Source organism: Parasteatoda tepidariorum, chromosome 2 (genome assembly GCF_043381705.1).
Source record: "Parasteatoda tepidariorum isolate YZ-2023 chromosome 2, CAS_Ptep_4.0, whole genome shotgun sequence".
Lineage (NCBI taxonomy): Eukaryota > Metazoa > Arthropoda > Arachnida > Araneae > Theridiidae > Parasteatoda > Parasteatoda tepidariorum.
In genome coordinates this window covers 23,388,780-23,415,613 of record NC_092205.1, presented here as the reverse complement: position 1 = coordinate 23,415,613, position 26,834 = coordinate 23,388,780, and the positions used below count along the sequence as shown (strand labels likewise).

General features: G+C 28.6%; 1 protein-coding gene across 1 annotated transcript in view; it reads right to left on the bottom strand.

Moving 5' to 3' along the window:
* Positions 1-26,834, bottom strand: part of LOC107442351 (obscurin) — a gene marked incomplete in the record, with an annotated part of 263,706 nt that overhangs the window by 80,668 nt on the left and 156,204 nt on the right. The window contains 11 exon segments of the mRNA XM_071177300.1: positions 463-568; positions 1,295-1,470; positions 3,503-3,626; positions 3,999-4,037; positions 4,822-5,003; positions 6,239-6,326; positions 6,408-6,583; positions 7,605-7,776; positions 9,352-9,588; positions 10,972-11,031; positions 20,853-22,469. Coding sequence (XP_071033401.1) covers positions 463-568; positions 1,295-1,470; positions 3,503-3,626; positions 3,999-4,037; positions 4,822-5,003; positions 6,239-6,326; positions 6,408-6,583; positions 7,605-7,776; positions 9,352-9,588; positions 10,972-11,031; positions 20,853-22,469 — 2,977 coding nt within the window.

Below are 26,834 nucleotides of genomic sequence, written 5' to 3'. Positions count from 1 at the left end.
GTAGTGCTGGAGATAATTGACACCATGAATCCTGCAGGGCTGTCCATAAACCAGTGGGAGTAAGAGGGGGTGGGGATATCTTCTGAACATCACGTTGGAAGGCATCCCAAGTATATTCAATAATGTTCATGTCTGGGGATTTTTAAGGCCAGCGGCACTCTTCTGAATTTAGACACTTCCGCTGGCCACCAAAATCCCCAGACATGAACTTTATTGAGCATATTTGGGATGCCTTCCAACGTGATGTTCAGAAGATATCCCCACCCCCTCTTACTTCCACTGGTTTATGGACAGCCCTGCAGGATTCATGGTGTCAATTATTTCCAGCACTACTTCACATATTGATCGAATCCATGCCACGTCGTGTTGCGGCGCTTCTGCGTACTCGCGGGTACCCTACACGATATTAGGCAGGTATACCAGTTTTTTGGCTCTTCAGTGTATATATTGCACGATATTTACCATTTCACTTCTGGAGTTGGATTTCCATCCACCTGGACTTCAAATTTTAGCAATTCTTCTGCCATGATTGACTTGTCTTTCAATCCTTTGATGAAAGAAGGTGCCGCTGTTGAAAGAATTGAACAATTGAAAGGATTAAAAATAATTAAAAAGATATCATTTTTAAGTGCGATGTTGATGTGGAGTTTTAAGTCATAATAAAATCTACACTTTATATTATCTATGAAAAGGCTCAGTGATTAAGGCACTGAACTATTATTTTGATCCCTAATGGCGGCATGAAGTCCACCCGGATTCAGATCGATATGTACCAACTTGTCTGAGAAGTAAAGTAATTTGCGCATAATGCTGACCATATTACCCCAATCATATCGTGTGGTCATGAAATTGTGGAGCCCTAACCTTTATGACCCCTTAGGCCATAACAAGTGGTTTCAATAATGCTTTTCTGAGAAAGAATTTTCATTGATGTTGAAAAATTGGAGAACTTTTTAAAACATCTTTTCAAAATAAATTTTACTAAAAAAATATTTTGAAATGTTTCATATTCTTAAAAATATAAATTTTTTTTTCAAAAAGACGAACAAAATCGATGAACTTTATTGCAGAGTATTCATTTTAAATCGATGAATTTTTCGTAACCGTCTCCTAAATTTCAATTTTAAAACTTTTATTGGTGAATTTCTTAAGATATTTATGGCTATAAATGATTTCATAGTAATAGTTTTCAATTTATAGATTATTTGGACAGTACCTTTCACTTTTAAAGGTATAAAAAAAACACACCCTAGAATTGACTTTTAATGTGCATAACAGTAAGAGGTATACTCACATTTAACAGTGAGAGTACAAGATGATTCTGCCTCTCCCATTTCGTTAGCGGCTTTCACGCTATACTTTCCACCATCGTCTTTCTTCACATTCTTGATCACCAATGTGAAGGTTTCATCGTCTGCAAACAAGAATCGAATACGTCCCCCCGTTGACACTTCCTTCCCTCCGTGGTACCTTTTTTTAAAAAACAATATTCTCGTATTAATCAGTTTTCAAAAAATAAGAAACAATCTTTTACCGTTCAGGGCTAAAAAGTTAATTAATTGCAGATGTGCTTTTTTTTAATTCTTCAGCTTAAAATGCGCGTTTAAGAAAATGAACACATCTCAAAATGCTTGTTTAAAAAAAAAAAAACGCAGCTTAAAACGCGTGCTTAAGAAAATATACTCAGCTCAAAGTGCGTTATTAAAGAAAATGAACACAGCTCAAAATGCGTGCTTAAATAAATGAACGTAACTCAAAATGCGAGCTTAAGAAATTGTGTACACAGTTCAAAATGAGCGTTTGAGAAAATGAACACAACTCAAAATGCGTGTTTAAGGAAATGGACGCAAGTCAAAATGCATGATTAAGAAATTGTACACAGTTCAAAATGAGTGTTTGAGAAAATGAACACAACTCAAAATGTGTGTTTAAGGAAATGGACGCAACTCAAAATGCATGATTAAGAAATTGTACACAGTTCAAAATGACTGTTTGAGAAAATGAATGCAGTTCAAAATGTGTGTTTAAGGAAATGGACGCAACTCAAAATGCATGATTAAGAAAATGGACACAGTTATAAATGCGTGTTTAGGAGAATAATCACGGTTATAAATGCGTGTTTAAGAAAACGAAAACAGTTGAAAATGCTTGTTCAAGAAAATGAACACCTCAGAAATGCTCCTTTTTAATAATCAGTCCGAATTTGAAAACTAAACGAGATATTTCATGCGAACTTTTCCTTTCTTTCCTAAACACTATCATTAGGATGCAAAGTCACGGGCTTCGGAATCGGGTTTATTACACATGTAACTTTTCAGCCATCTCTTCGTATTCAGAAACCTAAACATTAGGGTAGGGGCACAATAGAACATTGACTAACTCGAAAATATCCCCTGTCAGCACTGCGTATGGTGTAGGTCAGAAGCTGTGTACGAACTAACTACAAATTCGATTAAAACGTGGTAACATGCGTTAGTAGAGAGCGCTGCACACTTTAAATCAGTATTTCTAAACATTTTGGTGTAGGGACCCCACAATATTTACGAAAATTTTGTGGGAACCCATAAGTACTACACAAATTCAACACACATATGTGATTGAAACTGTCGTTTTCTTCACTTTCAATACTGCAATATTGCCACTTTAAGTCATTAACTTTAATTTTTAACTTTATAACATGGAAAAATGTGAAAATCTTAAATAAGTAACAAACTTGAAATTAAAATACAGTAAAAAGAAATCAATTCAGTTGCTTCGGAAAATTCTTAAAGGTATTGTCCTACTTATTATTATTATCTTTTTATTATTATTATCTTTTTATTATTATTATCTTTTTATTATTATTATCTTTTTATTATTATTATCTTTTTATTATTATTATCTTTTTATTATTATTATCTTTTTATTATTATTATCTTTTTATTATTATTATCTTTTTATTATTATTATCTTTTTATTATTATTATCTTTTTATTATTATTATCTTTTTATTATTATTATCTTTTTATTATTATTATCTTTTTATTATTATTATCTTTCTATTATTATTATTATCTTTTTGTTATTATTATTGTCTTTTTATTATTATTTTCGTATTATTATTCAATTCTTATAGGTCTTGCCTTATTTATTTTCAGATACATTACATACAAATATATGATAGTCTTAAAATTATTATAATCTGTAAAAAAAAAAAAATAATAACAATTTGGGCGACCTCTTCGGCAGGTCCCACTACTCCTATTGAAAACGCGACCCATAGTTAAAGAAACCCTGATTTAAACCATCGGGGTCCTTTTAATGCAATTTCACAATTTGCAAAATTTAAAAAAAAATAGCACAGTACATCATTGCGTAGCGTAATTACAATCCTACGTAATTTATAGACGTATTTACGTAAGCTATGAACGTAATGAAGTGACTTCTTGACGTAATTCTTTAAATTTTTTGAATACGTCAACCAAAATTGTGCTTAATCATTTCGTTGTTAAAGTTAACTTACCACGTCACTTTTGGTTTGGGGAAACCAGTAATTTTTAATTCAAGCATTGCAGATCCTCCCTCAGTAGCCTCAGCATCTGTTAACTCAGCCTTGATAGATGGTGCTTCTACTTGTCGCACGACGCCTGCAATATGAACAATGTATAAAGGTAAAAATACAGCCAAACTATTTCAACTCTTAATATTGGTCAAACGCTTACAAGCTTGTTCAAGAGATACTGGGTACGTGAAGACCACAAAAGTGATTGCTTTTGTAAATTATTTCAGCGTATATATTAAAAGCAATAAAGCATTAAAACGCTGCTGATTAATCACATTTTAGGCACGATTAAATACGTATTTGTTTACTATATAAAGCACATTTGCGTAATAAAACGCAAGCGTTTTTAAAAAAGAAGTATTTATAGCAAGTTTCGAATATTAGCCAGCAAACATTTATTCCAAAAAAGAAATCCAAATTTAGTTTTTTTTTGTTAGCTGAGCTATACTATACTTACCAGGTTTCTCATAATCACTTCCGCTAGTTTGATCAATTTCTAAAATATAAGATTTATTTCATGTGATATCGATGATGTGACAAAAGTGGAGAAAAAAAATAACACTGATATAAATTAAACTTAACTATAGCTACTATATTTTAATTTTTCATATGACACGTCTTTACAAGGAAAAATATTTTAATTTGGGGCAATATAATGACCCATATTTTTTTCATGGGATACATTTTCAAATTAATATTTTTTAGTATTGTTTTCTAAATGAAAAATATACAAATTTTTGCGTTTTTCTTGATAATAGGACAATACACACTATCCTCTTACTGAAAGGAAATTCTAGTGTTCTTTTTCAAAAACGTTCTTCTGTGTAGTATGAAAATGTGGCTTATTATTATATATTATTCAAAGCCCTTCATTTGCATTTTAAAAATGCTTTATCCCAAAATTTATATTTCTAGTTCTACAGGCAAACCTTGTAAAATTCAACAAAATTGGAATATTAATTTATCTACAAATTTTGAACATTAATTTACGAATTATGATTGTTTGTTACTCAATTGCATAAAGAGAAAAACAAATTAGGGATGCGGGAATTCTGTTGGTTTACATTTATTTTATTTATTAACTTTTTTTTTAAATTCAATTAGCTTTTTTTGTATACTGTATATAATTTTAAATGCCTGTACACATTTAATTAAATTCTACATCTCCTTGTTAGAAAAAATAGGAACTGCATTAAGTGGACGTGGGATTTATTTAACAGTGTGAAAGATGTTCTCTTTATTAATTAATGTAAAATTGAAATGAAATTGCTGTTTCTAACCTTGAACAGTAAGCTCTGCACTGCAAGCAATTTTGCTTCCTGTACTAGTACTGGCTACACATGTGTACAGACCAGCATCCTCTGGTGTAACGTGTTGGAACATGAGGGCGAGACTGTCCTGTTCTTCATTAAATATAACCTGGAAACGTTCGTTAGCTTCAAAGAACTGACCATCTTTAAACCTGTAAACCATTGAATAATTTTAAATTGAAATAGATATTACTTATTTCAAAATATATTTATTTCGCAAAAAAAAATAAATAAATGGCTCGGTTAATTGGAATTGTATTATAACCTTAACTTATATACAAAAGGTTAATTAGCAAAAATAATATAATTGAAAATATTATAGAATTATTTGAAAAAATAATTTTTATGGCCAAACTTTAAAATAATTCCTTTAGTTTTCTTAGCATTTATCTCCAATTTGGATTTAAAGATTGAAATTACCTAATTGACCTTAAAGGAATATCTAAAAAAAATATTAAACAGGAAAACTTTTACAATTAACAATTTCAATTCCAATTTATAGATGGATAGTATTTTTTTGAAATTTGCAATTAAGTTCAGTTTCAAAGCAAAAAAGACTATTCTGCCCCAAATTTAAGATTAAAAAAAACTTTACAATATTGCGCATATAAATTAAAAGAATAATATGGTAATGGCTCAAAAGTTAAAATGACGTATGATGAAAAGTTAGTTATAAAGAAAAAAAAATTTGACGGAAAAATATAAAATAAAATAGCAAAAGAATGTCACTAAAGATGATCTTAAGGTTATATAATTAGTATTAAACTGAAAGTAATATATCCTCAATCTAAAAATTATGATAGATAGTTAAAACAATCTCTAATCTTTTGCTTCGCAGCCTATACAAGGAAAAAAATTCTGGTAAAATTACCTTACAGAATGGTAATGGCATTTCTGCTAAGAAAAATAAACATAATTCTGGTTAAAAGAATACACAGTATTTAAGCAATTTAATCGGTAATTTTGCGTTAATATACTAATAGTTAACCAGAAATTCAGTTCTTCCAAATCCCAGTTCTTGTAATCACACTGTTTGAAAAAAAAATGCAAAACTGAAAAGTAAGTTTAACCCAGTAAATAGTATTTATGCCATTCTCAAAAATATCATGAAAAAATTGCAAATTTCAACATACATTATAACACTGTATTTTATTGTTTACCAACTCGCTTCGGTAAAAATTACAAAGCTTTTTGATCTTTCCATCTTTATCATATTCTGGTAGTTTTGACCATATTTTTTTTCTCAGTGTGGAGTATTATTTTTCAAAATACGTATATTAATTTAGGCTGAGAATGAAAAAATGAACCAGAATTTAAAAAATTATTAAATATTAAACGAAACAATATTTTTCACTTAATTTGAAGGGGAAAAATAAATCACACATACCATCTAAACTTTGGAGTGAGAGGACGAGGAGTTGGTTCTCTTCCTTGTTCCAAAACATCTTCAAGACCTTTAAACACATCTTTATGTTCTGCAAAGAACATTATGAGGTTCAATAAAGTAAATCAAACATTATAACGAGTTTTTAAAAAAATCAGTGCGTAAAACTTACTGACAACGCTCAAATTCCCAACACTTTTGTCTTCTCCTTCTATGTTTGTGGCTATCACAGTATACGTGCCAGCATCACTAGGTATGACGTGGTCCAAGATCAATTCAAACACTTCCTTACTCTCGTATGAAACACGGACTCGATCATCAAATTTTAACTTTTTGCCATCTTTTAATCTGGTATAGAAATAAGAAATTTAATTTCACAACTCCCTAAACAAAAGGATGCATTTTTAAATCAAACTAAATTAATTATTTCAGGAAATCAAAATATTTGATGCTGTTTTCCTTAAACATTAGATGGATAGTTTATATTTTGAGGTGTTCCTTGGATTATCGCCAAAATGGTCGCCGGGATGGGAGATACTGTTTCATTTATGGCAACCCGAGTATTTTACGTTATATCTCGTTATGTTTTTATAGTGTACTTGTTATGTTTTGATAGTGCCATGTTATATTTTTATATTATGTTAGGATTTTGTATCGGTATGTTAATGCATGCTTTTTTTTATGTTTCTATTGTGATATGTTTTCGCCTTTTTATATGGCGGGATGTTGCATGTAAACATGATTGCCGTAAAAAATTGCCAGTTTTCGCCCAGAGGCACTTCAAAGTATGTTTTTCCTTGTTAAATTACGTTGAATTCATCAGCTTTGGCTCTTAATTATGTTTGTTACTTTTTCTCCTTATAAGCTTTTCGTTCTCTCTTACAAGAATTATTATAACAGTCAAAAGAAAATTGCATAAATTAGGGATAAAATAAAATTATACAATTGGACATAAAAATTAGATACAACTAATACACAGATTTTTTGTACTAATTTCTCGAAAATTACAATTCTTTTCATGCAAGGCAATGAAAGTTCATAGGCCATCATTGTGAAAGTAATAGTTTTTATGAAAGTTCAACGACCTGAAGAAGCTTTAAATGAAACAAAAAAGGCTTTAATGTTATTCACAAAGATTAGAAAAACTATAGTATGATCAATAATATAAAGTTCTTCAATCATTGTTAAACACATTTAAGCAATCTTGAATAAAACGACGCACATTGAAATAAAGATCATATTGATATTTAATTTCTTATATTTAAGTTTATCTTGATTGTACGGAATTAAGGCAATAAAAAAATCAAGCCTTAATTGCAAACAAACTAAATAAAGAGTAAAAAAAAATGTGTAAAAAGTATCACATTACATTTTCACTTCCGGTTCAGGATTTGCTCGGACTACTATTTCAAAACGTACACTAGTCCCTTCTAGAAGTTGAGTCTCCTTATTCAATTTCACTTTGAAAACTGGGGCATGGGGTAGAATTGTACCTCCTGGTGTAGTAGGTCGTGAATCTTCTTTTGGAAGACCCAATAGAGCTGAAACATTAAAAAAAAAACAGGTTCTTTGTTAAAAATAACTCTTTTCTTTAATTTTCTTATAATTAAAATCCAAGAAAGAAAATCAAATTACAATTTTAATAAAATTCTAATATTATTCAATCACAACAAGTTGGCTTTGTCAAACAGAGCCCTAAGCAAACCGGTAGAGTTTATTACAACTATTTTGGGGATGAAGGCAAAGAATGTCGAAGCAAAAGAGAAAAGAGGAATATAGACAACTTTTTTAGGTTATATTAGAAAGAAAGAAAGAAATAAACTGACCATTTAAAGACGTTTTTACCATAGTAAACCAAAGAATCGGAATTATGTACCAGTTTGGAATTCTTCCCAAACGAAATACGCTCATATTTCGCTCGCTTTAAATTTCATCACCTATAAAAAGTGAATATCTCCACTAAGCTTTACTACTACTCGCCAACTTGCCATAGAAGAATAATAGTTTATTCGCCAAATTAATCTATTTGATTTACTTAAGTAAACCAATATTTCATATTTTAGATATAATATTTGTTTAGTGTGAAGCTTGAATTACAAAATTATTCCACTAAATGCAATTATGTTAAGAATGCTTTACGTTTGAAGCAAGGAAAAAAAAATCACGTTATGAAATAAATTTATGTATCACCATTAAATAATCATACTGTTTGAGAATTTTGCACGCGATCGAATGTCCCAAGAAATGTTTTTAATTAAAAAATTACATTTAAACAATAGTTTTCTGAAGTAAAAATATTACAAATGACCTACCTCTAACCTTTAACCAATATTCTCAATTGATAAATTCAAAGTTTAGGTATTTTAGGACAGAAAAGGATGTTGATCAGTTGCATTAATACTCAATTCATAATTTAACGCATTTATTGTAACATTTGCTTTAGTAATAAATAGAGCATCATGCAACTGAAAATCTCAAAATCAGTTTGACTGCTGGATAAACTAAGAGGAATTAAAAGGTGATTAAATAAATTACCTTCTAATTTCTTAAAACAGACAAACAGACTTTATTTTTTTAGTTTTGTGATAGTATAGTTGTATCTTTTTCACTAAAGTAATTGTTCGTGATCCTAAATAGGCATACATTTTTGTAATAATTGCTGTTGTTTCTAAAGCCATGGTAGCCCGGTGAATAAAGCATCGAATTTCGGTACAGACGGGTAGAGTTTCAATCCTCAAAACCACCCAGACCCACCGAGTACATGCGATATACGTGCTTGCAAAACCTGTGGAATCGAAAGCCCTGTGGTCGGTCGCTGAGTAGTACCATAGGTACAAGTATCTGGAGAAAATTTCGTTACCCTTTAGACCAATGACTGAATTGTGGAAGTAGTACTGCAATCTATCTGGGGGATTCTGAGCTAAGTTGCACTTTCACCCTAGCGGTGCTCTCTTGCCAAAAGAAAGGCACTCTTGCCTGATTTAATTCGCAAAAATGGCTGGCGAGCTGGCTTGTTCAAGTTACATTTGAAAAAATAATAACATACTCTTTTGAGTTCATTTTTGAAAAAGTTTCTAAAATTATGCATTGTAGGGGAAGGTCGTAAGAGTACTTACAGACTTTCAGGTTGAGAGGAGCACTGCATGAAGCACTTCCTTTTTCACTAGAAGCCACAACGGTATACAGGCCACCGTCCTCTCCACTGACATCCTTGATGATGAGTGTGTGTTTTTGACCCGTAGAAGAAGTCTCTATTCGTTTGGACTTGGCAATTTTCTGATTATCCCTCAGCCATGTGACACTCGGTATCGGTGATCCGTCCGTTTCACATTCTAGCACAGCGGTCTCACCCACTTAATAATGTAAAGGCAAAAACATCGTTAACATATTTATACAATATCATGGAATGAACTAAACTTAGTATTTCGCAAATAGTATGCAAATACTTCTCGAATAATGATTACAAACGATTTTAGTAGTAATCACCATAACATAATTACTTTTGTGTATACCTAATATACAATTTTTTGTAAACATTTTAAAACTTAACTTCAAAGCAAAGCTGACAGAATGCTTAAACGCTAAACGACATCTATTTTTCTAATTTTTTTCAATTCTGATTAATTTTTTCAAATTTTCAATAACTATGTAATTTATTTGCATTGCTTTTAACGCAACTCTTTTCATATCTGCTTTATTATTTCTAAGTTCCTTAATATGTCAAACAAAATTCAATAGCTTTTTTTTCAGTAGTATTGCTTTCAATGCAACTCTTTTCATATCTGTTTCATCATTTCTAAGTTCCTTAATGTATAAAACAAAATTCAATAGTTTCTTTTTAATCTAAAAAAAGTTTTTAATTAATAAATTAAAAGGTTGATTAACATGAGATAAAGATTAATAAGCATGAAAATTTTTCAACATAAATATAGCTATGGAAAACAGCAGTGTAGAAATACTTATTTTTGTAGTACCTAAAAAACATCTGAGGAAACAATGTGTTCGATGAAATCGAAGATGTAAAAAATAAAAATATATTTAAATATCAATATTTTTAAAAATGCTTTCATTTCTAAAGAGTATTTAAGAATCCCGAGCTTTTATTGTAACAAAAAATAAATTAGTAAAATAATAATTTTTAAAGACCATTTTATAAGTGATATATCAAGCAAAAAGGGAAAAATAAATTAATTATAATTAATTCAGCAATTTTAAATCCAATGCCGCCACCCATTTGATAATAGATTCTATGTCTTTGACATTTAAAATGAATTAAAATTGTTTCCTAAATTCTAAAGTTTACTTTTTTATGAAACATTAAAAAAACCTGTCGTACGTTAGTCTGATTAGTGTTTAATTGTATATAATTAATTTCCTATCATTTACCCTTGGTTTACAACAATTAAAATTATTTTATTTTAGCCTACAGCTTACATAAACAAATTATAAAGTATTAAAAAAGTCATTTTTTATATGGTGATAAATTTTTAACATGCATGACTTCAAACTGCTTTTTGTAGTAAAGTATAAATAAATTTGACAAAATTAATGTCTTTTAAAATAGTAGTAAAACCAAAAATGAATCATGACACACTTATGATACCTTGCTAGCTTTAAAAATTATTAAAGCTGTTAATAAATGTAAAATGTATCACAAAAAATATAAAACGCTTAAAACAAAAACTTCAAAAAATTGAAAAAAAAGCATGTTAATTTACTTATATTTTAATACTTACATATGCATGTGATTCCCTTCAGAGGCTTGGAGAAGCGTGGCTTTTCCATTGGATCAAATTCTATAAAGCATGAAGCATTAGTTTAGCAAAAGCAAAACAAAATTTTAAAAAAAAATTGTTTTTTTTTTTCTAAAAATAATGTATTAGTAAAAATAACAAAATGTTGTTTACAGTTTCACATTATTTAATATTAAATATACACTTGCATGTTATAGAATATTTTTAGCAAATCAGATACTATGATTAGAAAACAATGATTGTAAAAATAATTAATTTATTAGAAGTTAGCAGATTAATTAAAGTAAAAAGATTCCTGGATTATTCAGCGTTTTTAAATTAAAGCAGCATAAAAGAAAACGTACTTTTTCATTTATTTTAAACTGTAGGCAATAAAATCTTGTATTCTCTAAACGAATTTATTAAATAATGTTTTGTCTTGAAATAATATTTCACTAATACAAGTACGTAATAGAAATCAGCATAACATATTTCATACCTTTTTTAAAGGATTTATTAAAAAAAAAACTAAAAGGATTTATAAAAAAAAATACGTTTAATGAAAATAGCACATCATGAAAATAATAATTTGAAGAAAATTGTGCATTTTTATTTACGCAGAAACAGTTTTTACACAAATGAAGTAAAACCTTTAACCATGAAACATTATACCATGAAACATTAAACGATGAAATGAAACTTTAAACTATAAAAATTTATTATGAAACAATGAGCCACATAAATACCAGAGTTCGTTTTATTTTATTACTTTAAATTTCATAATTTTTTTAAATTGCAATGGCAGAATAAATTGCGTTGCCTTATACCTTACATTTACTGAAAGTTAATAAATATTTCCATGTTGAATAATTTAACTTACATATTTATTAAATGATACTGTATACACTTTAAGATTCAAAATTTTTTTTTAAGTATTTAAATGTAATGTTTTAAAGTATGTACTTTAAAACACAGAAATTGGTTGTTTTTTTTCTTGAGCATTTTTGAAACAATCATTTTTTTAGCAAAATAAATAAATGCATATAGAAACATAAAAATCTATAATCCGCAGCGATTTTTTACTCGTGTATAGATAAAAAGAAAAATAACTGAATAAAAATTTTTCAATTTGTATTTCGTGAAATGAAAAAAGTAGTAAATGAGGTTTTAAAAAGATCATTCAACAAAATTGCTTTTATTTATTGCACGCCCAGTAATAATGTAAATAAATACTAATGTAATGTGAAAAAACACAAATCTAATGTTTTATTAACTGACTTATTTAAAGCGCAATATATTTTAAAGTTATAACAATCAATAAAAATTTAAAACAATTTAGATTAAAATGTTTTATAAATTTTTAATTCGATGTTTTTTTTTTCAATTAAAATGCCTTGATATAAGTGAATGACTTTTTAAAAATAATCAGTTGATTTAAATCACAATTTGCGGTGCTGCTGCATCACACTTGTGTCAACATTTTCCCACTATAACTTTCTTAAATTTTTATAGTTTTTCAGTTATAAATAATCTTTTACATTTATATTAACATAATTTTCTCAGTTTTATTAATTTTACCCCGTTAACATTTCAAATTTCGATTGCTTAATTTATATGAATTTTGCTATATCGATTTTGTTCTGCTTAACTGCAACCGAGACATGTTTTCCTCTTTTGGCGACACTTGAAGAATATTTTTGCTCACAAAACGGGATTATTTTTTCTTCATTTTCTTGAGCTAAATCTGAATCGTGACTTAAACCAAGATGCAATATATAAACCCTAATGAAATCAAGATGCAATATATCAATGAACCCTGATGAATACTGATAAAAAATAAAACCCTGATGGAAAAATGTCTTTACAAAAGAAATTTAAAAAACAATTCAACTGCGTTTTTTCCGAAAGAGTTATTCTTTTCCTTTGTCAGCTGATCCTATTAGAAACACAATATACTTAGATGGGTTAAGCGGTATTAAATGTGTCGTCTAAGCAGATAAAAAGCTGAACAATTAAATCGCTGTTGCCAACTTTTGCAAAAGAACCTTGACGCAATGCCAAAAACCACTGAATTTAAATCTCGAAACTATTGTCTGCAGGTCCAACAGAAACGGGTGTACAAGAGATGTATTGTGACCAGGTAATGACCTTTGTAACTATGTAGAACAAAGTAGTAAAGCACTTGTGTATTTGTTTGAACATTGAAATCAGTTTGGAATTTAATTAACTGATTTTTTGCTTGCTTAAGCAATTTTCAAAAATAACCAATTATTTAAAACTAATTCAAGTGATAATTTACAAGAGTAGCAAGAAATTAACTAATTGAGGAACTGAATAATTTCTTTATGTAGATAAATAAACTCAAAATTCTTTAATACTGTACTAATTCATGAATATTATGTCATAATAATTAATGCTGGTGAATTAGTATTAATGGTTATTTAAAAATTTAATATAAAATAATATAATCGCAAAATAACTCATTTAAGAAAAAGGAAAGTTAACATATAAAAAAATTAATGTTGGTAGTTTTAAAAGTAGTAGATATTATTAGGAAAAAGAATAAAATTTTGCTGTAAATAATACCGTTAATAAATAATTTGCCAGTATTTTGTACTGATTTTCTAATTCCTACTCGTTACAATTAGTTAAGAATTAACGCATTTATAATAATGTAGTAATTCAAAGTATAAAATACAAAACAATTTCGCATGAGCAATTTAAAACATAATGAATTATAAGATATTATTATAAGAAGAATTAAAATTTATACTTTTTATGAATTATTTTATAGTTCTCAATTGATTATTTTCCATTAATACAAACGTTTGAGCAAAGTATTCGTTTTTATTTATATTGATATAGTTACTATAATTTAAGTATTTTATTTAAAAAAAGATTGTAAACGTATTTAACTATAATTAGATAATTCTTAGATGTGTAACAAAAGCTTTATTTTATTTTTTAGGTGGCAGATCAGCACAATATGTAATTTGTCACAGTTGAGTTTCAACCTCAGAGATTTGCTTCTATGTGTCATTTTTTAATTCCTTTTAAATCTAAGAAGTATAGTACTGACTCTCGGTTTTTATTTTTGAAGGTATAAACTTCCTTTCGAAGTTAATCAATGAACTTTGATACAAGCTGTGGATAATAAAATGGTATATAACTAATTATAAGTTGTTGAAGAGACTAAATTGCCACGACCTTAAATTAATTATGATATGTTATTGAAAGCAAAATGCCAATTTTAGAAATATCGTATTGTCACTCGCTTTTATTTTTGATGATATAAATAAACTTTTTTTACGTTAGTCAACTAACTTCATAACACTATAAATTATAAAAAAAATGTTAAATTATAAGTTATTGAAGTGGCTAAGTGGGCATAACTTTATATAAGTTATGATATGTTATTAAAAGCAAAATGTCAATTTTAGAAATGTGGTATTGAAACTTGCTTTTGCTTTTGAGGCTATAAATAAACTTTTTTAAAGTAAGCCATAACGCACTAAATTAGGAAAATAAAATATTAAATAAGTTATTAAAGTCTCTGAGTAAGCAAAATTTTAAATGATAAGTAAGAGCAAAATGTCCACTTACCCATGAATGGTAGAGCGTGGTTGAAGCAATTTTCTAGCAACTAAAGACAGGTTAGAAGGGATCACAAATGAAATGAGATTAGATGCTGGTTCGAGAAGTGAGTCCTTAACATGCAATGGAATCTCATAAAAATATGGAAATAAATTAAATCACTTTTTAAATTTATTCCTGTGAATACTAAACTTCTATTTTATCTTCCATATCTCCTTTAGAACAAATTAAACTCTCACCTCTATTCACAAATAAAAAGATTAAGATGTGCATCTCTTCTTAAATAATAGTTTTAAACTTCTAAATATATAGAAATGCTTGAAGACAAATATATACTCCTTTAATTTTGTCTCTTTCATAGATTCTTCGAATATGCTAATTCATAAAAAAGCTTATGGTAATATTTTTTCTTAGAATTAAAAGAATTAACACTCCTTAAAAAGGCTCCTAAAAAGTGACACAATAATAAGAAAAACTTGATCTTTAAATTTATTATTTTTAATAAATTTATCATTATTCCTTTTGTGTGTATTATAAATTTATTATTTCAAAGTAAAATTTGTTTTTGAGTATAAATAAATTATTTTATTACATTCTATGTCCTTTCAAAACTGAGATTTAAAATTATTGTTTAGCTGCTTTAACCAGAACTCGATTTGCATGTGATCATTAAAGAAGGGGACGCACACTGATTAAAACAGGCATCAAAAACTGATTACTCAAGTTTCAAACTATCTTTCCATTAAAAATGGGTATTGGGCAACCATAAAGAAGGTGTAATCAACATAATCGTATATGTCATGCTACTCTATAAAGTTATTCTTTGCTGTATAAATGTTTAGTAGGAATAACAAAGCTTTGGATTTTTTTTTAAATAGCTGTAAAAAAAGTGTAGACTTCAGAAGTGAAGTTACAGTATAACTTAACACTATAAAATATACTAGAATGTATGCATTTTTATAATAAATATTCATTTTAATCAGATGTAACTATAAAAAGAGTGAGTACATATTTTTGTGGAATATGACTTTATTTTGTAAAATATTCTTCTTTGTATAAACTTGTCAACAATAATATTTGTTTAACTTGTTATATCTGTAAAAAAGGCGCATACTACTTTAAGTAGAATTGTTTTAGCTAAATTGATATTCTAAAAGAACTTTTTTTTTATTCTTGAAAGATTATTGAAAATACCTGCAATTTTAAATCGTATGTTTTTATGTAATAAATGCAAAACGTGTGTTTAATTATGAACTCATTTCTTTTAACCAATTTATTTAACTTTTGGTTTTTGACAAGCTTTCTACGTATCTGCGAGCTATGTTTGGTTGTATGTGTAACACGAATTCACTGTTATTCTAATACATATTTGTAACTTGATTAACATATTAAATTGTAGTATAACTAATGTTGCCTAGTAATTTTTTTTATTCATAATAAACACTTGCTTTTTTTCTGTTTGTCAGCATTTTTAATTAAAAAAAATTTCAGGATCAATATTTTAACTGTGTCTTGTCTTCATATTATATAGTTCAAACAACACTCATTCTAAAACATTTAGAACTTTACACAAGTATTCCTACATGAAATTTTAATTTACATAAAAGGGGGATATTAAACGTTTGACATTTTTCTAGAAACTAATATTATTAGAAACAAATGTGCTAAAGCTAATGCATGAAAATCATAGGAATCTATAGGTTTTTTTTCATTGGAATTCCCTTAAAAAGTTTGATAAAAAAATTGATTAAAAATAAAGATTTAAAATTTTTTCTTATTTTTAATAAAATCCAATTATTTAAAGGCAAAATTAAATGGCCAGAAAAACGGATGACAAAATTCTAGCAAGACAAAATATCTTTGCTAAATTTTAAAATAGATGCTGAAAATGATAAAGACTGAATGGCCCGAAAGAAAATGTGATTATGAAACTTACACACTTATCACAACTTTCAGATATTTTGAAAGTAAAAGAATTTAAAACGTAATTTGAATGAATTTTGAATATTTTTCATCTGAAAAATATGAACACTTATGAGCCCATTACATTCAAGTACTATATAAGGTATAATAAAATATTCAACAGATATCAAAAACTTAATTATTCAATATTAAAAATTAATAGTTACTAATGATCATTTAACAATGATTATTTAATAACTATCATGTTAGAGGTAATTTTTACTTATTAACATAAATTATATTTATTAATTATAAACAAATTAATTTAAAATCGACTAATTAAATTTTTTAAAATTAATTTTATCAAGAAATTATATGAATAAAATATCACAGAATATTTAAAATTGTGTATCATTTTAAGCAGGGTTGGAGTTTTTGCCGGCAAAAAGGGGTTTTTGCCAGGACAGTGGCAAAAACCTGGTAAAAACCGGCAAAAACTGGTAAAAACCGGCAAAAACCAAATTATCTAAATTGCTGATTAAATATTATTACAAAATACTTGAAACAAATTTAAATCAATCATAAGGAGGTAATTGTTCTCNAAGTAAAAGGATTTAAAACGTAATTTGAGTAAATTTTGAAAACTTTTCATCAGGAAAATATGAACACATATAAGCCCACCACATTCAAGACCAATAAAAAGTGTAATAAGATATTTAATCGATATCAAGAGCTTAATTATTCAATATTAGCGATTAATAGTTTTTAATGATCATTCAACAATGAGAATTTAAGAATTATCCTTTTAAGATAATTATTATTTATTAACATAAATTATATTGATTAATTATAAACAAATTAATTTAAAATAGAGTAATTATTTTTTTATTTAATTTTAATTTAATTTTTAAGTAATTATTTGAATAAAATATTAGAGAATATTTAAAATTGTGTATAATTTTAAGAAATCATTTTAAACCTTAGTCGCGAATTTTTTTTCCCGGCAATATTCTGTCTTATTAATATTTTGTTCAAAAAATAATGTTCGAATACCAAATCCAGCACGTCAATCATACATTGGTAACGATCATGTTAAATAAGTGACTTAACTCAAAATTATGTGAATTTTTTTCAAGATATTTAAAAATTTCTTTCACGAAGCATTTTGAAAAAATATTTTGGTTCATTGAAAAAGGCAAATACTCAATAGCACATAAGCGTGGAAATATATGGGTAAGCTTGATTATACACTAGCTAAAAATCTACTGCATCTACTTCAACATGCAAGCTATTTCCATGCATATATACATCACAAACATACATATATACAGCACAGATCTATATATCTTTCATTAATTTTGGTAATTTTTATATCCTTGAAGTAGCATATTCATTTAACTAAAATGATCATAAATTATTAATGTTATAATTACTTTTATCACTGAATATGCAATAATTGTAATTTCAACATGATTATGTGTTAAATTAAAATGATGAATCTATTATGTAAGAAGAAGCACAATGATTAGAATGATGATGATTAGTATGAAACTAACTTAATTTACATTATTCAGATTTTAGAATTGATTAAATATGTAAAGTTTATTCCTACATTCAATTAACGCTACAATATTCATGTTATTAACTCTTAATGCTAAGTAAGTCACTGGATCTGTAAGTTTGAATGCAATATAAATGTAATCAATTATTCTCTTATTTAACATCCTTTTTCTTAATACGCAACCATGTTGTTAATTATTTTATCATTTAATAGAAAAAATTCGACCAAAACTTAGAATAAATTTAAAAACGGAAGTATTCCGTAAGAATTATTAAAATTTCGGGTTTTAATAATTCTTCCTACTGATTTCTACTGAAAATTGTAAATTCATTAATTACAAAAACTTTAATAGTTAAAAACTATAATTTTAAAGCAAATTTCTACTGTTAATAACAGATACTGAAAATAACAATACATTTTACATAAAATAGATTTATCTAAATCATAAGAAAATTGAGTTTTTCTTATTAACCATAAAAATAACATATTAAATTTATTAAATAACGGAACCGCTATTTTAAAGAATTTAAAATATTATCATACACAAAGAGTCTTTGAAAATCTTGCCTAAAATAATGTCTTTATTTGAATAAAAATGTTTAATTTATAGTATATATTATTTGCTATCTTAATAAAAAAATGTTGTAAAAATAAGAACTAATTATTTAAAATTAATTACACATAATTTCCCGAAGTATATGACTACTAATGGAAAAAAAATAGCCATATAGTCAATTACAAAATCAAACATTTAACCAAATAATTTATAAATAATAGGATTAAATACATTAAGTATTTTCTTTTATTTTTTATTTATAATTTATGAAAATGTCACAATTTTTCGTCACATAACTTAAATATTTTCATTTTAATTTAATATTTCGAGTATCAATAATATTCATTTTTATTATATTAATAAATATATAACGAAATGTTTACGGCATTTTGTTTGTTTAATGATATCCCTTTTATAAAATTAATTTTCAAAATATTTGAACATATTTACACTCAGCTTTGATAAATTTGGTTAAGAGGTATTTTATGAAAATACACAAGAATTTATTTAATTTCTACCACAAGTTATAGTTGCGAGATAACATTTCATTTTACGAGAGTCACTCTCTATTGGCTAGTAAGAAAAATATTTTTTTCACTCTTGTTTATTACTAAGAAAGAACAGTTTCACCTGTGAACAAAGTTTTGATTTCATAATTGGATTTTTTTTTTTTGAAAACATAATATTGAAAAAAATATGCTCATAGATTCGTAGATTCGAAAATGTTTATAAAAAAACCTTTTAAAAGACATTGTCCATTCTAAATACAGTGAAAAAATCTCAAAAAGTGTATTTTCTTTTAACATGAAATTATACATAATCAAATTTTTTAAACTTTTACATAGCTTTTAATTCAAATTTTTTAAACTTTCACATTCACTCACACTCAAACTCCTTTAATAATAAGGAACAAAAGTGCATCATTTTGGAAAAATTTTGCTCTTTTGTTTATTATTATTCACTTTTATTATTATAATTATAGAATTTGTTAGGAAAAATATAGCCAAATAAGAAGAATTCAAGCATTTATAGATTGCGAATCCATGAACGATTTATTCATCTGTATTTATGTTTCGATCAAAACTGGAAAACAACGTATTAAATTCGAATTCTATATTGTTGTTTAGTATCTAGTAAATTATAAACTTAAAGAAAATAATAATTAGTTTAGTAATTAGAGACAAAATCATGCTAACGTCACTCTAAATCTTTAATATTTCAAAAATACAGTATGCAACTTAAAATAATACAGTTGATAAAAAGGAAAAAGATTTAAATCAAAAAAGTTAATAGTAAGTATTAATGGCACATAATGTATATTGCTATCACAGTTTCTTCATTCGCATTTTAATACATTTCAATTAACATAATCACATGTAAATATATTTTAACATAGCAGAAGCATATTATGAAAAGCCGTTTCAAACTATAATTACAATATATGTAAAATTATAAGTAACAAAATCGTTGAAATGAAACAAGAATTAAACCCATTTAAATGTAGAAAATATTGTGGTCCATAGCGTAGAAAAATAGAAATTAGTTAAAGTAAATTTGGAAATAATTAATAAAAAATTAAATTTTCTCTTAAAAAAGAAATTTTTAAAAAGGAAAAATCATAAAACATTTGTGCAGGTTTAAAGCATTTGGGTTTAAATTTTATCAATGATCAGTTTCCAAACAAACTGTAAAAAGTTTGAATAAATTATAAAACAGTCTAAAATAAAAATAAAAAGGAACAAACTTGAAGTAAGACTTGATTTTAAGAGTTTATATTTAAAAAAATACCTTTGAAGTATAAATCTTTTAAACGAAAAATTAGTAAATGAGTTCTAGTTTAAAGGATGCATAGTTCTGAAAGTAACAAGTACATTGCTCTTCCTCACTGTTGACATAATTCATTAAGTTGAACAAGTTATTTTCGTTCTGCAAAGTGGCTCCAAAATAAACAAAAATATAGATCAGTTACCTAATGACCTCAATAAGTTTATTCATAGTAAAAAGTGGCTAAGTATTGAGTAAACACATAACATGCACATAAAGCCGGAATGAGGATTAGGTAATGGTAGTAGCTTAGGGTAGGAGAAGGCATAGAAGGGTTAACATACGCACCACTGACAGGGGTCACACTCGAAGGAGTATCATCTGATCGAAAACTTTCACTCGCCAACGTGGCGTTATCTTCACCGTAATCCACGCTCTCCATCCTTGCATCGGAACCGGAAGCGTCTTCAGACATAATTATTTGCGGAATATCACAAAATTCCTCACCTCCTTTTGATTTCTTCTTGTCGATACTTTCTGTTGATGCTTTTGATTCCTTCTTTTTCACAGAATCTTGGCGACGAAGTTTACTTTTGGCTTCTGTTTCTTCTGCTGATTCAATATCTGCTTTGCGTTTATCGCTGGCACTAGATTTCTTGCTTAAGGACTCCTGGCGAGCCAACGGGGGCTTTTCTACTTCTTCAGTTTTCTTTTTTGAGTCTTGTCTAGTCAAAGAAGGTGCGGACGTCAGGTCTTCAGCTGGCGTCTGGGGCGCAGATAAGTCTGAAGCCTTAGACTTCTTAGAATCTTGTCTAATAAAAGAAGGGGATGGTAAATCCTCAGCTGGTGTCTGTGGAGCAGATAATTCTGAAGCTTTAGACTTCTTGGAATCTTGTCTAGTCAAAGATGGGGATGGTAAATCCTCAGCTGGTGTCTGTGGAGCAGATTTATCAGAAGATTTTGACTTTTTAGAATCTTGCCTGATCAAAGACGGGGGTGGCAAGTCCTCAGCTGGTGTTTGCGGTGCAGATGTGTCTGAAGCCTTCGACCTTTTGGAATCCTGTCTAATCAAAGACGGTGATGGTAGCTCCTCTGCTGGTGTCTGTGGAGCTGATTTGTCGGACACCTTCGACTTTTGGGAATCTTGCCTTTTCAAAGATAATGACGGTAAGTCCTCGGCTGGTGTTTGTGGTGCAGAAGTATCTGAAGTTTTTGATTTTTTTGAATCTTGTCTAGTCAAAGATGGGGGTGGCAAATCCTCACTCGGTGTTTGTGGTGCAGATGCGTCCGAAGCTTTTGACTTTTTTGAATCTTGTCTTGTCAATGAGGGAGCGGATGGCAATTCATCAACAGGTGTTTGAGGAGCTGAAGATTTAGATTTTCGAGATTCTTGTCTCGACAAACTAGGAGGAGAAGTAAAAGTTTCAACTGGCGTCTGAGGTTCAGAAATTTCAGACGACTTAGACGTTTTTGAATCTTGCCTTCCTAGAGAGGGTGTCGAAGGAAGCTCTTCAACTGGAGTTTGTGGAGTCGATTCTTGTGACTTTTTAGAGCTCTGTCTAACTAAAGATGGAGCAGATTGATGCTCTTCGGATGGTGTTTGAGGAGCAGATGATTTCTTTGAACTTTGCCTCGTTAAAGTGGGAGCTGATGGTAAGTCTTCAGATGGTGTCTGAGGCTCAGATGTATCGGATGATTTAGATTTTTTTGAATCCTGCCTCAGAAATCGAGGAGGTTTATCTAGATTTTCAATAGGGGTACCAGGAGCAGGTGAATCGTCTGATTTCTTCTGTTTTTTCACAGAATCCTGTTTTTTGAAACTTGGTTGAGCAGTTTCAGAATCTGTCGGAGTTTGTGGAGCTGAAGAATCGGAACTCTTTCGAGGTTTCTTAACAGATGCCTGTCTTTTTAAAGAAGGGCGTGTATTTTCAGTTTCAGTAGGTGTCTGTGGCACAGATGAGTCTGGAGTAGCGGAAGGTTTCTTATCTGAGTCTTGGCGCTTGACTGGCGTGTCAGGCTCAATTTGCGCTAAATCACTATTAGACTTTGAAATGATCTCTTCAACAGTTGGTGCGATTGGAACAGGTTCCAAACTCGGTTCAAGTTCACCTAAGTCTTCAACAGCTGCAATAAAATTTTATGAAAAAATTTATAAAAATATGTCATAAATTTATTTCAAATTAGTATTAATGTTTTGATATAGAAGAATGCTGGAAAGTTAAATTCATTTAGAAGGAAATCAAAGGAACATTAAAAATACGGAATTTTTATCTCTATATCTAAGCTTAGCTTTCATATAACAAAATAATTATAAAAAATTAATTATACATATTTTATTCACGGAGTAATTTATAATTTTGTAATAAATATAGAAGTGTATAATCTATTTTCTTCAAAAACTCCCATACTCATAATAAATAATTATTAAACATCATTATTAGACTTATCATTATAAGACTTCATTATTTTTATTTTCTAAAAAATTTTTTACTAAAATAGTTTTAACTAAAAATATTATATTTAGCTGAAACGATTAAAGTTATTTAAAAACAATTCAAAGCTATGTGTTTATACTAAATACAATAATTGACTAACTAATTTATTTTATTCATTATGAAAAAGTATTTACTAACGTTTTATAATTAACTTTAAAATTGCTAATAGAAATGATTGCTTTTGAAAATTTATTCAAAACACAAAACATAAAATAATAATAATCTTTTAATCATAAAATAAACAAAAAAATCTTTTAATCATAAAATAATTTAATATTTGTATTATGTTTTGATTCTGTTTTAGTCCTATTTATTAATAAACAAAAACATTTAAATTAATGTTATTAAATAATTTTAAATATTTTTTCAGTCATTAAGTAGAATTACTAAAAGAAAACTCTTTTACCCGATTAAGCAACTATTTTAAGAAATAAAAACAAACGTATGGCATTTATTTACTTCATTCAGTGACCTTGGAATGTCCAAATTATAATTCACAAAAACAAGATAAAAAATTCTTATTTCTGGAATTCACAAAAATAACTTCAAAAGAACAAATAAAAACATCACAAAAGATAAAATATCACATTTCACTTGACAAAAATGGCAGCAGGAGACATCGGCTGAAAATTACTCAATGGGAAATATCACGTCCCAGTTATTTGCAAACACCAATTTTTGAGAGGATATTCCACACAAATGAAACCACTTACGTCCTCTGAGCTGCAGAGGGGAGGTCGACGAGGCATACGGCCAAAGAATTTCGCAGTCGTAAGTTCTTCGGTAAATAATCACAAAAAAATACCATTTGCAAAGTTTGATGAAGACCGGAACCTCCGATAGGGGGCCCCCAAGATCAAAGTGGCTGTAACTATTTTTTTCTTCTTTTTTTCTCTTCCTGCCTCTGAAGATCCCGATTTAGAATGACGTGCCTTTCTGGGTTGCATGAATCAGCTTCTTCCATAGTTTCTGTTTGTTGCAAGAGATTTTGAGATCGTCTTTTTTTTCACACATAATCTAAGCAAAGCAACTCAGAAAGTCTACATATATCTTATTGACGTGATTTCAAAAAGAATTTTTGCAAAAAATTAATTTAAATTGCAACAATAATTATGAAATCGAAAAAGATTTTCATACTTTTTTTTACTTACGAAATTTTTGAACCCCCATGGAAAAATATGGATGGTTTGGGAATAAATAGTCATTGTGTTAGAATAATTTTGAGACATTATTTTTTTTTTGGTACTTAATATGTAAGGAAGAGTGTTATACAGTGCTCAAAAAACGAACACCCAGAACAACTTTTGATCAAAAGATCGGATTGTCACGTCCAGGACTCAATATTAATGGTCTGAGGGCCACACCTTAAGTATGCTAATTAATTAGAGCAGTCAGTATTTTAAGTTATGAAATCAGACAAAAAAATATACTTTTCTGAATAAACGTATCTTTCTTCAACCGATTTAGATACATGATCCTCAAATCCAGCAAACCACATCGTAGAAAATATGTTCCCCATAGTTTGTTCAGGTGAGCGGTCGAAAGTTTGCACCCCCTAATGTTAATTTTACTTTTTGGGTATTTCAACGTATCTCCAGAACTTTTTAAGCGAAATAAAACATTTTTGTACTAATTATATAACTCGTTTATCACCATCTTTCTCTTTTCATGTTTTCATTGAGGAAAATTCTTCGTTACAGAACCATAACTATTAGGGGGACCGGAAAGTAATGTCGGTTCGATGCATTAAATATTCGGTAGCCTTAAAAACCAATTAATTTTTTTCATTTCATTTTTGATCCGGCAATTGAAAGGTTGTTGCTAACGAGGGTGAATACATTATTGATTAAAAATAAAATCTTGAAAAAAAATATCACATGCACCGAAACGATATTACTTTCTGGTCCACCAAATATAAAATGTTTGCTTTTACAGCATTCTTCTCTTTTTTAATTTATTACTAAAAGCAATAATGCTCTCAAACTTCTCAATTTAGCTCTTTTGTTCTATTTTTTAAATTTCAAAGTTTAAAATTTTAGTTTATGAAGAAAATTAGCAAATAAGAGCAACTTTTTACATCCAACAGTGCTTACCGTCAGCAGGATTTGAAGAATTTGGAGATGTAGTGATACTTAAAAATTGCAGTACTTGATTAGTTATGGTTAATAACGTTAAAATAAACAAAGTAAATTTTGTGTATGATTTTCAAACCTAAATAGCTATCTGTAAGTCTGATCACGTGTGACTTTAAATACCTGTCTTGTCAATTATAGTCTTCATATTAATCAAATATTACATTAAATGACTTTCACTACAATCCTAATCCTCTTTCCCTTAACGAACATTTGAAAATTTACATAAAATATAAATAACATGAATTTGATACTTTTTGGATTAAAATCTTTTTTGAGATATACCAAGAAAAGCGAAAAGAATAAAAAAATAACTTGAAGGGATTTATAAATAAATAAAATAGAAATTGGTACCCCTTAATAACATTAATTCAAAATTCTGAAAAATGATAATGTTTCAATGCAAAATTTTCCCATAAAAATTTAAAAAAACAAAAGCTCAAAAAGTACATGTGATTTTAAAAAAGATGTATTTTATTTCATTTCTAATTATAATATTACATTTCCTTCGAAATAAAACATATTATAATCTAAAAAATTACTCTGCTATGTCAGGAATAGGCAAAAAGTGGCCAAATCACTGACCGTAAAAATACATTTAAATTTATACATTAAGCTGTCGTGATTATAAGAATCCAAATCTGCCCGTAAGTTTTTCTCGTCAAATGTATGGAAACTGTCCGCAATTTACACTGTATTAGTACAAGTTATAATCAGTTTGGATCTAGACGTTATTAAGAGGCTTGCGTCGCGTCAAGACGAAGCATGGAACGAGACAATATAGTGTGGTGCTGCCATCTCTCGATGAACGTGCGGGTTGCGTGCTCGTTGTTACTAAAGTCTTAATGTGGAGAAAGTATGAGTAGTAAGTGAAAGTGGAGATGTTTTTTGGCACTTGCTGGATTCGCACCCAGGATCTTTGTGTTCCTAGTCCAATTCTGATCAGGAAGCTTTTTATGATAACCGCACGAATTAACTTTATACTAATTTTGCTGGTCCCGCAGTGGACTGATCCTTAAGACACGGTTGACAGCAGATCACCGAAATCAAGCGTCACTGACTGTGGTCAGTGTGCGGGTGGGTGATCACTTAGATTAGTCTGCGTAGAAACCGAGGGTGTGCGGTATTGGTCCTCGTTACATTGTTCTACCGTAAAGTGCTCGACTTTACGTGCAGGTCGTCGGGTAACCGAAACGGTGGTGCCATCCCCTCAGCAGCGAATCAAAATTGTGATGGCATGTCATCGGACCATCCTCAGGAATGTTTCCCAGACCGTCGCCAATAGCCCATTGTGCAGTTCTAGTGCCACGTAGATGAACTACAATAACAACTAATTTTGCTCAATACAATTACTGGCACTGAGCTTTTCTTGTCAAGAAAGGGAACTGGCTTTCTTAACAAATCCTACTAAGCTAGAGGAAGCACGTTATAATTACAGGCACTGGGCTTATATAGCAAAAGAGCTAGTCTTATAAATTAATGGCCAGCTTTCCGAATTTTAACGGAAATATCTTATAATATAGTTTGTAAAGATATATCAAAAAGTTCGAATATAATGGTGTATATTTACCTTGATTGGCTGAGTTCAATTCTTTACACCAGGCAACTTTTTGTTCAATGCTCCTAGCTTTCAAAGTGAGGGGAAAACCTGATCTATTCTTCTTGTGAGATTTGAACAAGATCTTTAACGCATCTGTTTCAACATTTTCAACCATTTCCACATCCTGAAGCTGAAGGAAGAAAACATTCTAATAAATATAAAGATTTTTAGTCTTAAATGCTTAGAGTTCTTACTTTTTGTTTTCTTTTTTTTTTTTTTTTTTTTTTTTTTTTTTTTTTTTTTTTTTTTTTTTTTTTTTTTT